We start from the raw sequence: 14,547 nt of genomic DNA, 5'->3' as shown, positions 1-14,547 counted from the left end.
TAGTGACAATAAACCAGTGATGCACTTCAAAATCACTGAAAACACATGTTATTATAGATTTTGCCCTGGTCTAGATTTTTCAACCTTGGTATATTAGTATTTGGGAAATGGTATAATACCTTGTTGTAGGAAACTGTCTTGTGCATGTTTAGCAGCATCCCTCGCTTCTACTCAATTGTTACCAGTAGCACCCTTTCCGTCTGACAACCAAAAATGTTTCCACGTATTGACACATGCAATCTTGGCTGCAAAGTCATCAAACACTATCAGAAATCTACTAAGTTAGGTACTTAGTACTAAGTTTACCAACTGCCCCCCCCTGCCCTGCCCCCAGTTTGGCTTTCTGAACCTCACACATTGAATGATGACGTATCTCTGAGCTTTTGCCTTATATAACATTTTTTGTTGTTGTAGAACACTTTTTTCATTCTTGGATAATCTGGAGTCCTTCCTCACTTTTGTCTTACTCTAGCATGGCGGTGTAAAGAAAACGTGGCTTTGCCAGCTGGGAGGGGGTTTGGGGTGATGGGTGAAAACGCGAAAGGGATTAAGATATACAAACTGCCAGTTATAAAAACAGCCATGGGGATTTAAAGTACAGCCTAAGGAATATAGACAATAATATGGTAAGAACTACGTATGGCATCACACGGGTACTAGACTTATCGAAGTGATCATGTTGTAAGTTATATGTTTAATCACTATGTTGTACACCTGAAACTAATATAATATTGTATGTCAACTGTAATTGAAAAAAATTTAAATACTAAAAAAAGGATCCTTAAGGAAAGAAGGAAACTAGAATTTGGGGAATACATATATATATATATATATATATATATATATATATATATATACTGTGTACTATATATATATATATATATATATACATATATATATTATATATAGTATATATATGTATATATATATATACTGACTTTGCTGAATTTTATCTGTAAAGCCTTAGGCAGATTATTTAAGATTTATATTATTATTATTATTATTAGTCCCAGAGGATTTCTCCAGGTACCCACAGCTTACTATTAGTTGGAGGCAAAAATGGGATCAAAATCATGGTCCTGGTGCTTCAGAATAGTTCCTCCTCACTTGGTTTGCACTGGAATACAGAAGCTGTCCACAAAGGAGCATCACTGATAACAACCCAAATAAATCATCAAAATGAATCTCTTAGATAACAATATGTGGGGATAATATGGATAAAACACCTATAATGTTTTCATAAATAGCCTCTAGTGTGACCACCAATGATCCCCACCAAGTGGTATTCAAACTCTCTAATCCTTTCCCTTTTGATATGAGCTGGACCTACTTACTAGCTTCTAATAAACAGAATGTACCGAAAGTGATGCTATATCGCTTCTGAGATTGGGTTACAAGGGTCTGGCTTCCATTCTGGGTGCCCTCTCTCATTCTGTTATTCACTAGCTCTAAGAGATGCTAGCAGCCATGTTGTGAACTATCCTATGGAGATGCTCACATGACAAGAAACTGAGGTCAATAGTCAGTCATAAGTTATGACCCTCTGTCAAACGGCCCACAAGGAATGGAATCTGGTCAACAGCCACATGAATGAACTTGGAAACGGAGTCTCCCTGGTTAAGCCTTCTTATGAGACCACATCTCTGGCAAATATCTGACTGACATCGCATGAAACTCCTAAGTTGAACCACAGAAGCTATAAGATAATAAGTGTTTGTTGCTCTAAACTGCTAAATCTCGGTAATCCGTTATATGTCAATAGATAACTAACACAAACATAGTGGAATAAAATGTTTCCTGTCTCTTTTTCATTCTCCTCCTCCTTTTGATCACCATCATCATTGCTCACTCTCCTCTCAGATGAGACTGTACCATTAATCTTCTGCACCTAAATTTAGCATGGGCAATCCTATACCTATACCATCGTAACCCCCAATGCTGAGACTTGATATTACCTGTCAATTTTCTTTCCCAATTATAACTGCAATAGGAGGATAACAATTCTCATTATGAAATTATCAGGGACCTGATGTTCATAACTTCACTACTGGTTGTTCAATTCATGGTTAATGTCAATCTCAAGGGCAACCACCCAAATGCAATAGAATTACCATACGACCCAGCAATCCCTCTCCTGGGTATCTACCCCAAAATTCTGAAAACATTTATCCATAAAGATGTATGCACTCCGATGTTTATTGCAGCTTTATTTTTAGTGGCCAAGACATGGAAAGAACCAGTGTCCTTCAATAGATGATTGCATAAAGAAGATGTGGTATATATACAAAATGGAATATTATTCTGCCATAAGAAAAGATGAAATAGTGCCATTTGCGACAACATGGATGGATCTTGAGATTATTATGCCACTCGAAATAAGTCAGACAGAAAAAGTTGAGAACTATATGATTTCACTGATACTAGGACATAATACTGAAAACAACAAAAGAACAAGACAAACAAATGAAGAAACAAAAACTCATAGACACAGACAAGAATTTAGTGGTACCAGAGGGAAAGAGGGGAGGGTGGTGGTAGATGAGGGTAAATGGGATCAAACATTTGGTGATGGAAGAAAAACTTGGGTGGCGACCACACAATGTGATATATAGATGATGTGTTACAGAATTGTGCACGTGAAACCTATGTAACTTTACTAACCATTGTCATTCCAATAAATTTTAATTAAAAAAACAAAACAAAAACAAAAACAAAAATGCAAGTTCTGAATCCTGAATTTAATTTGGGCATCCCAAAGCAAACAGATCTCCTCGGCATCCATATCTCATCCCAAAACCCATTTTCTTCATTGTTAAAATAAAAATGCTATCTTCCCCAACAGATTATTTTCATGAATTCAATGACACAAATACATACAGTTTTTCAAACCTTATCACTGTAATGTAGCAAGTCCTTAATAAACATTACAATTTTTTGATAATATTGTATTAATTTCTTCCTTTTCCAAACTCCCTCGTACTAATAAACCTAGAGGTAATTAGTCTTATGTTTAGGTTTTCTACTTCAGTGAACTCCTTGTTCTAGAACTACTAAGGAATTTATAGAAATAATTATTTATTTTTCTTTTTTCTTTTAAAGTCCCCAAAAGGATTCACTTACTGCTCACTGCTTCTGGAGAAGATTAAGGCCAAATGATAAAAAGGAATTTAAGATCCACTGCTTATGACCAGTTCAAAATTTCTCTTTTTCTCTATTAGCTAGAACATTGGCTACTTAATTAAAAACTAATCATCAACAATCTCAGAAGCTGAATCATAGTATTTTTTGTTGTTGTTCTTTTTTTTAATGAAATGGTGTCAAAAACAAACATGGACTAATAGATTCTTGGTTTTCACACAATGGAGAGAAAACACTTTTTAGATGTTAAAGTTACACTTAACAATACTAATAGTATCAATGTACCTATGCTAAAGAAGACCTTTTCATTATCATTTAACCTGTCAGAATATTCAGGGCTGAGTTTCAGGGAATAAACAACTACCAATCTACTATCTAAGAGTCAGAGTATACAGTAATTTGAGAAACACCCGAAAGATTGACCTATCCATAAAAATACATTCTTCACACATCTCTAATGACACCTTAGTTGGATTTATGGTGTTGGGTTAAGCTACTGTGCTTTTGCTTGCACACACTTAGTAAAATAACTTGTCAATCTCTTAACAGCTACTAATAATTTATTGTGAATTAGTGTAACTATACTTTTTGAGATTAGGGTTGTTGGTAACTCAGGTTTGATAAGGAAAAGAGTAGAGAAATCCATCAGAGCATCAGATGTGAAAGCAGCTCTACTAAAGAGAATCCTGAGCAGCCAAAAAGAAATAGAGCAGCATATAGTGACTCAGGAGATAGAAAAAGGAAGGTACCGAAACAGAATGGATGTGTTTCATGTGAATTAGTCTAGAGCTGGTGCTGGAACATTTCACTTTCATGATGAGTGCTGTCTGAGAAAGAAGTTTCATGAAACTTTCTTAAGTGATTCTCTCAGTAACAGAGAACCTAATATATAACCCAAATAAGTTGAGGAAAACTTTAATCTTAAAGGGTCATCAATGTGCACCCACTGTTTTTTTTTTAAAGTTTATTGGGTTGACAATTGATAGTAAAGTTACATAGGTTTCAGGTATACAATTCCGAAATGCATCATGTATATATCACATTGTGTATTCACCACCTAGAGTCACTTCTACTTCCATCACCATATATTTGATCCCTTTTACACTTACCTGTCAACCTCCCCCTTTAACCCCTAGTAACCACTGAACTATTGTCTGTGTCTATGAGAAAAGTTGAAATAGTGCCATTTGCAACAGCATGAATGGAATTTGAGATTATTATGCTAAGCAAAATAAGTCAGACATAAAAAGACGAGAACCATATGATTTCACTGATATGTGGTATATAAAATTGAAAACAATAAAAGAACAAGACAAACAAATGAAGAAACAACTTCTGGGGCTTTTGGTTTCAATTTATCTATTGACGAATCCAGATGCTTAAGAGAAGTTTGGTTTTTGTTTGTTTGTTTTGTTTTGTTTTTATGCTTTGAGTTCAGGAATGATCACAACAAAAATTTGTGAGATATGTCCAATAATGTGTTTAATCTATAATACCTTATTCTATATATGTTTATGATATAATGGACTCCCAGGTAGTGTTGGAAAGTTGTTGTTTTCTTGTAATGTTTAGTACTTTACATCTTGAAATATTTACTGGATGTGACTATCTTCAAATATATACACTGTTCACATGATTTGAAAATATAGTCTTGGAGCAAATTTGAAATGGCAGCACAAGTAGTATCAGTTCACTGTCACAAGAAAAAAAGGAAATGGAAGAGCCCTAAAAACTCATTTTGCAGCCCAGGAGACGGTTTTCATAAAATTAGAAGGAAAAAAAGGGGGTCCCTAAGCAACAGTATTATATTTCTTAAGCAATTGCTGCTACTGATATAAAATTATTTCTGTAATTCTTCTGTGGCATTGGTTGACAATAAAGTGATTACTAGAAAATTTTAGTAAATAGCTGTTTTCTAAATCTCCAGGTTTAGGAACAAGAGAATCACTTGAGTGTTACCTGCTTCAATTATTAAACTAGTTTTAAGGTTACATGATTAAGTATATAAATCAAAATAAAATGTGATCTTCTACCAGCACAAATTTGCAGAAGTGCAATGTGGTTTCATGAAATGAGGCCAACAAGGATCTAAATAAAATTTTGTTTCAGTGCATATAAATGCAAGATGGCATAATGTAAAGAATTAGAAGTAGGATATTCCATTACTACACAGCTCCTTGATCTCTCTGGGTTCCAGTTTCCTTATCTGTAACATGAAGGAATGCTACTAGATGCTATCATATGTTCCTCTTAGTTCTAACATTCAAAGATAAATGTAAATGTTGTGGGACTACTAAAAACAGAGTCATGTGAATAGCTAACATTCAACTGCATCAATAGGGCAATGATAATTTGTTACTCAGTCTCCTTCACTATTATACATATATATATATACATATATATATATACACACACATTTCTATCATACACACACACGCACACACACGCGCGTGCACACACATACCAGGGGTGCCAAAAAAATGTACACAAGTGGACACTTTGGTCATTGCTCAAGCAGTAGTTCGCCGTAATCAGAAGTGTCTGGATGCTGATGGTAACAACTTTGAGGACCTCTTGTAATTGTAGAAGTCAAACGTGACTTGTATTCATCTTTTGTTATCGGTATATATTGAGTATTACAATTGTAATACAAAATTTTCCTTTCTTAAAATATGTATACATTGTTTTGACAACCCAGTGTGTGTGTGTGTGTGTTTGTGTGTGTGTGTTTGTTCGTGTGTATTATTTATATATATGTATATACACACTTATATACATATATACGTATATATGTATATATACGCATATGTGTGTGTGTATATATATATATATATATATATATATATATATATATACACGCAGCAGTTTTAGATTCAGGACAAAATTGAGCAGAGAGCTCCCATATACCCTTTCCTCTCCTACACATATAGTCTCCTGCACTATCCACAACTCACACCAAAGTGGTGCATTTGTTACAAGTGATGAACTTATATCGACACCTCCATAGCTTTAGATTAGGATCTATAGTTGACATTAGGGTTTACCCTTGGTGATACATATTCTATAGATTTTAACAGCTTTATGTCCTTTAACATGTTCATTCAATGTTTGTATTGTCTTAATAACCAGATCACTACATGATGGTGCAAAAGGGCATTATAATATTCCCCACAGTGAGTGCTGAGAAATGACATTTGAATAATGATCCTTTGATGCAATCTAAAAAAAAAAAATCTCTACAGGTGATTCATTCCTCCATTACCTCAGAAACCATTCCTTGTTACCTTTACCCTGCAGAGCAACTTAGCTGTGATATTCCACAGCTAACAGATAGTAATCATTTGTTAACATTGAGTTGGATAGCTCAAATTTAAACAAAAGACAAAAAAGATGAAACATAATATAAACTTGAAAATTTCAGGTAATTATTCTTTCAGTAGAAAGTTACCTGTTCAAGGAATTTTTATTATGTAATTATTATTTTTAAAAAATGTCATAAATACCCCCAAGACGGGTGGGGAACTGAATAACGCATTACTTACTGAAGGTCACATTACTAAATGGAGCAGCGGGCTTTGCTTTGAAGTCTTTTCTCCTAACTAAAATATATCTTTTAAAGCGTCAAATACAATAACCATTCCTCAGGACTATCACCCATCAGGAAAAGATTTCTGAAGTTTAATATCTTTTTCCATTGCAATGGGACTTTTCCAGTGAAGTGATATGAATGCTTTGAACATTTTCAATCTAGCCACAGGGTCTTCTTTTGTTGTATGGAAAGTATCCAGAATTGCTCCATCTGGTGTAAGAAATCCTTTTAGTACAGAAAATTTTGATTCATTATGACCAAACCCCAGCAAAGTTCAGATCTGTTAACCCTCGTGAAATGTACAAGTTTGAACAATATGTTTATCCCTGTAAATTGTGGTAATGAGTTAATATTACATAAATTATGACAGACATACTTAATAAGTGATCCTCCACGCCATTTCCTTATCATGAGTAGAATTAGGGGCAACTGTGCCTCTCATTTCATCACCTTTATTTTTGATTGATCCTAACGTAGGGATTATGTCATTAATGAGATAATGAAGTGAATGAAATTAATTAAAGAAGAGGAACTAAAATGTCTGCAAAGAGAACTAATAGAGGAAGAACCTATAATCTGATAAAACACAAAAGCCTTGGTTAACAATAAAATGAGGTTTACACGTCAACACTTGTTTTCTATAACTCTCTCAGGAGTAATCCAGTTATTTTCCTTGCTTCCTCCCCAAAGCTACTTCACTCTACAAAGTCACAGAGCTTGTATATTGTCTATGCACTCACATAATATATGCGTAAATCAAGTTGCTGATACTTATTCTGATTCTAATATATTTTCATGAGGCACAATTAACAAAGGATCACACTATAAAGTAGATGGAAGCACAAAAGATATGTGGAAAAGTTGTTGAGCGCTCTTGATACCACCACCACCATCATCATTGGTGTGTAGCTCATTTATTGGCTGAGCACTGTCTGCTAGCCTCCTAGGTTTACATTTAATCACTTCAAATAGCTGGTGATGTTATTTAATATTAAGTATATGCTCTACAGACTATTCATTATCATTATTAGGTTCACTTCACTAGGGCAAATTATTAACCTACTCTCTTTCGGTCCCCAAGAAGTTAAGAAACAACTTCTATCCTACACAGATAACTGAGTAGAAAATATAGTGTCAATCAAAAGAACAGAAAACAAAATCTTTACTGATTATGAGTTTAATATAGCTCCCAAGGCATTTTTATAAATATGTCATCTATCCTAATTTATACTATTTATTATTTTCCATTATTAGATAATGTTAGTATTTTCTGCACACCATATATATTAGACACTGTGCCAAAAATTTGTATACATGGATCTAAATATTCCTAGACCCCTAAAAGTGAGAAAACTGAGCCTTAGAAAAACTAAGTGGACTCCCCCAGATCACAGAGCTAATTAAGTGATTAAACTGGTATTAGAATCCAAGTTTTCTGTTGCAAAACATGGCCTCTCCACACTATATTATGTTTTATTGGCCCTTCCATCTCTAACACTCTTTGATTTAAAAACAATGTTTGCAATTTTGTTTCTGATTAACAATACAGATTTTAATAAATTCTTGGACATTTTAATTTTATATGACTACTCCATATGGCTACATCCTTTACATTTAATACAAAAACTAGATTTTTCTAAAAAGTAATTTCTCTCTAGGAATGTAATTTAGTAATATGGCAGGCATAATATGAAGAATACAAAGTTATAAATAGTAACTGGTAATTCTTCTGAGGAAAAGCTACTTTGACACCATTGATTGAGGAGGTTTTCCTTTCTCATTGTATGTTTTTGGCTACTTTGTTGAAAATTAGTTTCCCATATATGTGTGGGTTTATTTCTGGGCTATCAATTCTGTTCCATTGGACTGTCCATCTATTTTTCTGCCAATACCATAGTAGTTTTATTATTTAGTGTTGGAGTATAATTTGAAGTCAGGGAATGTGACACCACTTGTTTTGCTCTTTTTTACCAGTATTGCTTTGGCTATTTAGGGTTTTTTGTGGTTCTATACAAATTTTACGACTTTTTGTCTATTTCTTTGAAAAATGCCATTGGGATTTTGATGGGGATTTCACTAAATCTGTATATTACTTTAGATAATATGGTCAATTTAACTATGTTAATTGTTCCAATCCATGAACACAAAATATCATTCCATTTCTTTGTGTCTTATTCAATTTCTTTGGACAATGTCTTGTACTTTTCAGTGTATAGGTCCTCCACTTCTTTTGTTAAGTTTATTCTTAGGTATTTTATCCCTTTTAGGAATTGATAATGAGATTGTTTACTTCATTTCTTTTTCAGATATTTCATTGTTAGCATATAGGAACACAACAGAGTTTTGCACAATGATTTTGTATCCTGCCGCTTTACTGTATTTGCTGTTTCTAATAGTATTTTGGGGGAGTCTTTAGAGTTTGCCTAGCATAGAATCATTTCGTCTGCAAATAGGGAACTTCTTTATTCCCAATTTGAATGTCTTTTCTTTCTTTCTTTTGCCTGCTTGCTCTGACAGCACACACACACACACACACACACACACACACACACACAAAACTTAAAATGGGTTAAATAATTGAATATAAGACCTGAAACTATAAAATACATAGAAGCAAACTTAGGAACTAAACTTATGAACTTTGGTCTCAGAGGGGATTTTGTGAATTTCACCCCACAGTCAAGGGAAATAAAAGTAAAAATAAATGAATGGGACTATATCAAAATAAAAAGCTTCTGCCAACAAAAGAAACCATCAACAAACCAAAAAGGCAACCAACCAAATGGGGGAACATATTTGCAAATGATACCTCCAATAAAGGGCTAATATCCAAAAAATATAAAGAACTCATACAACTCAACAACGACAAAAAACATACCTAATTTAAAAATGGGTAGAGGATCTGAACACTTTCTCCAAAAACATAAAGATGGCCAAAAGATATATGAAAAGATGCAAAACCTTAACAGCTATTAGGGAAATGCAAATCAAACCCACAAGGAGATACCACCTCACTCCTGTCATAATGGCTACTATCATCAGTAAGAAAAAAAGTAACAAGTGTTGGAGAGGTTGTGGAGAGAAAGGAAACCTCATACAATGTAAATTGGTGCAGCTTCTATAAAAAACAATATGGAGGTTCCTCAAAAAATTAATAATAGAATTACCATATGACCCAGCAATCCCTCTTCTGGGTATATACCCAAAAAGTCTGTAAACATTTATCTGTAAAGATATATGTACTCCAATGTTCATTACAACATTATTCAGGTGGCCAAGACATGGAATCAACCTAAGTGTCCTTCAATGGATAATTGGATAAAGAAGTGGTACATATATATATATAGTGGAATATTACACAGCCATAAAAAATGATAAAATATTACCATTTGAGACAATATGGATGGATCTTTATAGCATCATGCTAAATGAAATAAGTCAGATGGAAAAGGATAAGAACCATATAATTTCACTCATATATGGGATATAAAACAGAAAGTAACAAAATAACAAAAGAAACAAACTCATTGACACAGACAACAGTAAGATGGTTACCAGAAGGGAGGGGAGATGGAGGAGGATGAAGATGGTAAAGGGGGTCAAATATATGGTGATGGAAGGAGACCAGACTTTGGGTGGTGAGCACACAATGCAGTATACACATGATGTATTATAGAACTATAAACCTGAAACTTCTATAATGTTATTAACCAATTACCCCAACAATGTAGAAACAAACTTTCTACATTTTTTTTAAAGGGGCTTTCTTAAGTAAGCCCCTTTAAAAAAAATGTAGAAAGTTTGTTTCTATGTGATTCCAAACATTTGGTACAAAATAATTTAAGAAAAGTCACCTTTGGACCCTTTGTGAAGATCCCTAGTAATTCATTAATTTGTATCCAAGAATTTCATTAACACATGATTATTTCAAAACTACTGTGAAATAAGTTTATTATGATATTAATAATTATGGAAAATTGAAAAACGGAGAAGTCTATTTTTTTGTAAATTAAAAAAAATCCTCGATTGCAGCACATTATATGAAACTTAACCTTTCAGAGCCAATATAATATCTCAAAAAGTGGATTCAACACATACAACTGATCAGTTTACCTTCAAGGAACAAGAGATTCACTAATGGTCTAATCAAGACATGAAGACCAAATGTTTATTTTAATATTTGGACCTTGTGGAAATTTACCAAATACTTAAAAAAATTATTATGGAGTCATTCAAGAATCAAATATGTGATGCCAGCTAAAACAAGGGATTATGTGTACTTAGTAAAAATATACACATATATACACAAATCTTTTCAAGAAATTCAAATTTTCTTAGTTTTGTACTTACCAAATACTACATAACAAAATTATAAAGAATAAGATGCATGTAAATAAGAGCCAAGGTAGATTACACATGGTAGGTTAATGAGCATTCCATGAATAATAAAGTTTGATTGAACAGCCTTGTTTAATCAAAAACATCAAAATGTGATTTTGGCAAAATTAACATATTCCTCAATAAAATACATTTGTCTGTATTTCTTTTGGGGAAAGCCCCTTTAAAAAATGTAGGAAATTTGTTTCTGTGTGTTTCCAAACATTTGGTACAAAATAATTTACTTAAGAAAAGTCACCTTTGGACTCTTTGTGAAGATCCCTAGTAATTCATTAATTTGTATCCAAGAATTTAATTAAGACATGATGAAATAAAATGTATTGGAGCTGGGGAGAAATATAAGCTTACTACTAGAAGCCCACAAGCAGATGCTTAGGATTTTTTAAAGATTATAAATCATAGAATTATTGGTTTTAACAGTAGATAAAATAAATTCCTTATAAATACACACACACACACAAAATAACGGTAACATGCATGTACTTCTTCAACACTAAAACCTTAACTCAGGATGATTATGATTTATTTGGATGAGAGGTGGAGAAATGTGTTTTATAAGTTTAAACCCTCATTTGTAGAATAATAAATCCAAATACTGAGAGAGAGGCAGACTGAATACTTATATGATGTCTGAATTTAGCAATTAGCACAAAAAACTTGTTTACTTCAGTAAATTTTGAAAGTGTCTACCATCAATACCCAATTATACATTTTTATTAGGCATAGAAAAATGTTGGTGTCCTGCTTTCTTTTACTTGTTTGCTAAAACAAGCAGGTAAGGTAAAATATGACTCCAAAATGACACATACTGTATTAAAAAGTAATGTTAAATGGCTTAGCATTTATAATTGTTTCCATTATTTGGATTTCATTTGCTACTACATGTACTAAAATATAAGATAAGCATATCCTGATTATGTTTTAAGTATGTAACACATCAAAATAGCTTATATATCTTTGTATTTCATTGGATAAAGTAAAAGTATTATCTGGGGGGAAAAAGAGAGAGTGAGAAATAAAAATGAAACAGCCGAAAGCTAATCATGGTATTTTAATGCACTTGCAATTCAAGTGCTAAACTTTAGGAAAACTTTATGGGATTTTTTTTTTTTCCCGGCAAAAGTTATTTACAACAATTTGTGTTAGGCTTAAAAATGTATCTCTAATTTGCTTTCTTTTTCCTCATCTTAATTATCAAGTACAGATGGAAAGGTTACAATTCCATCATGTTTAATAAATCAAGTGAAAACATTATACGTAAATTAGAAGTAAAAAGCTATTTACCTGCATGGAAATCTATTCCTACAGCAAATGAAGTTCCTGATATAGGCATCAAAGCATCCATTTTGTCACTTGGTTCCAGAGGGATTCCCCTGATTCCTTCATGAACAGAGTACATAAGAAATGACTCTATACCTAAATCAAAAACAAACAAAAAACAAAAAGTTCAATATATACTCATGGGATGTAAAGTACAGCATAGAGAATATAATCAGTGGTATTGTTCATAGCTATGTACAGTGTCAGATGGGTAGTAGACTTGTCGGGGTTATCACTTTGTGAGGTGTATAAATGTCTAATCGTGTTATTTTGTACACCTGAAACTAATATAAAAAAAACGACAAAACTCTTGAAACAATAAAATAGTACAAAACAAATACTTAACATTAGAATCATTCATTAGCATTATTTTTAACAATCTAAATTTCTTTCATAAAAATAATTCTTAGCCCTCCCACCCCCCACTGTTTTTTTGTGGCACACTACATTTCTGATAAGTTACAGGGTAGGTAGATTAAGTATTCTCAAACTTGAACATGCATCAGAAGCTCCTGGAGGATTTGTTAAACAGAGATTATTGGACCCCATCCTAGAGGCCTGATAATTTGAATTTCTCAAAAACAGTGACGATGCTACCGGTCTGGGAACTTTACTAAAGTAAACACTGAGGTAGGTAATACTTGGAAGCGTAACAGTTTTCACAAACAAATCCACCCCCTCTCTAAAGCCCAGGCATCTGCTTAGGTATGAAAATCTATTTCAATTTTAGATAACTAACTATATCACTGCTACTTTTCGAATACAGGTAGATTTCTTAAACCCTTTTGAATACTAAAAATATACTAAGGCTTATTTTTTTGCTAAGATCTTGCTTTTCCAGCCTCAAAAGTATGTCCTAAAGTTTGAATGCTGATGTTTATGAATTTTCTACCAGGTTAGAAAGTTTATATATACATACATACATACATACATACATACATACATACATACATATATGTATATATATATGTATATATATGTGTGTATATGTGTGTATATATATATATATATACACACAGAGAGAGAGAGAGAGAGAGAGAGAGAGAGAGAGAGAGAGAGAGAGAGAGAGAGAGAGAGAGACATGTGTTCTTGTGAAAACCAGCATGCCTTGGTTTAGCTATGTCTTCATCGTTTTCTAACCGGGCAAGCTGGTTACCTTCTCTGTGCTTCAGTTTCCTCATCTCTAAAATGAGGATAATAAGAGACCTTCTTCTGGCAGCTGTCTGCTCTAGACTCTACCCCCGTTGACTCCTCTGCCAGTGTTTCTCTTCTTAAATAAACTTTCTAACTTCTAAAAGAAGATATAAAGAGACCTACTTCTCAAGGTTATTTGAATTAATGGGTTTAAGGTACTTAGAGCAATGCCTGGCACATAAGTGCCATAGAAATATTTGTTTTAAAATAAAATATACTATAAACATACATATTTCTTATATAAGATTGAAACTTTTTCAATAGATTTAACTTATGATTACTGGACAAAAAGGTCATTCTACAACCAGAGCTTTTGGGGAATAATAGAAATAGAGTCCATGAAAGAAGAAATAGGAAGCTAGATTGGTTAAGTTCCCAGTCCTCTGCAGCGCTCTTCTCCCTCAGTTAAACAAATCTGAGAACTCAGAGTTTCTCTGGTACCTTTCTCTTAACTAGTTGAAACAAAGTAAACATACTTTTTTTTTTTAATTTTCAAATAAACTAAATTCAAATTAGATTGTAGTTGTAGCCAATCAACTATTGCTTTTTACCTGTTTTCATGTTGAAGGTAGCTTCTACTGGATTTTGTTAAAGGTTTGATAAATTGTAGTTCATGAAATTAACTAAATTCTTAGAAAGTTTTACAAGAACAGTGATACTTAAATATTTTACATTAAAACATTAAAAATCATACATATATGATACTAAATAATATACCATTAGCCTAATAACAAGCAATATGATTTTTCTTTCTAATTTTCAACTGACTTTGGTTGCCTAATATGAGCATGGATGAAGTAAATGCATCAGAACTAAGATTTTTCAAAACTTGATACCTTGACAGGACATGCGGTTCTTTTGGAGATAATATCCCATGGTACATACACAAGTCCTTGTAGTTTCAGATG

The 14,547-nt window shown here is 33.0% G+C and overlaps 1 protein-coding gene across 1 annotated transcript in view; it reads right to left on the bottom strand.

Annotated features, from left to right (window-relative positions):
- The window catches only part of LRP1B (LDL receptor related protein 1B), a 1,793,989-nt gene that overhangs the window by 495,992 nt on the left and 1,283,450 nt on the right, over positions 1–14,547 (bottom strand). The window contains exons 34-35 of the mRNA XM_033112843.1: positions 14,476–14,547; positions 12,410–12,541 (exon numbers count right to left, since the gene is read on the bottom strand). The exon at positions 14,476–14,547 is cut by the window's right edge and continues 54 nt beyond it. Coding sequence (XP_032968734.1) covers positions 12,410–12,541; positions 14,476–14,547 — 204 coding nt within the window. The remainder of the gene's footprint in view (positions 1–12,409; positions 12,542–14,475) is intronic.

This window comes from Rhinolophus ferrumequinum, chromosome 8 (genome assembly GCF_004115265.2).
Source record: "Rhinolophus ferrumequinum isolate MPI-CBG mRhiFer1 chromosome 8, mRhiFer1_v1.p, whole genome shotgun sequence".
Classification (NCBI taxonomy): domain Eukaryota; kingdom Metazoa; phylum Chordata; class Mammalia; order Chiroptera; family Rhinolophidae; genus Rhinolophus; species Rhinolophus ferrumequinum.
Note: the sequence above shows the minus strand (reverse complement) of the source record. Positions and strands in the feature narration are given on the sequence as shown.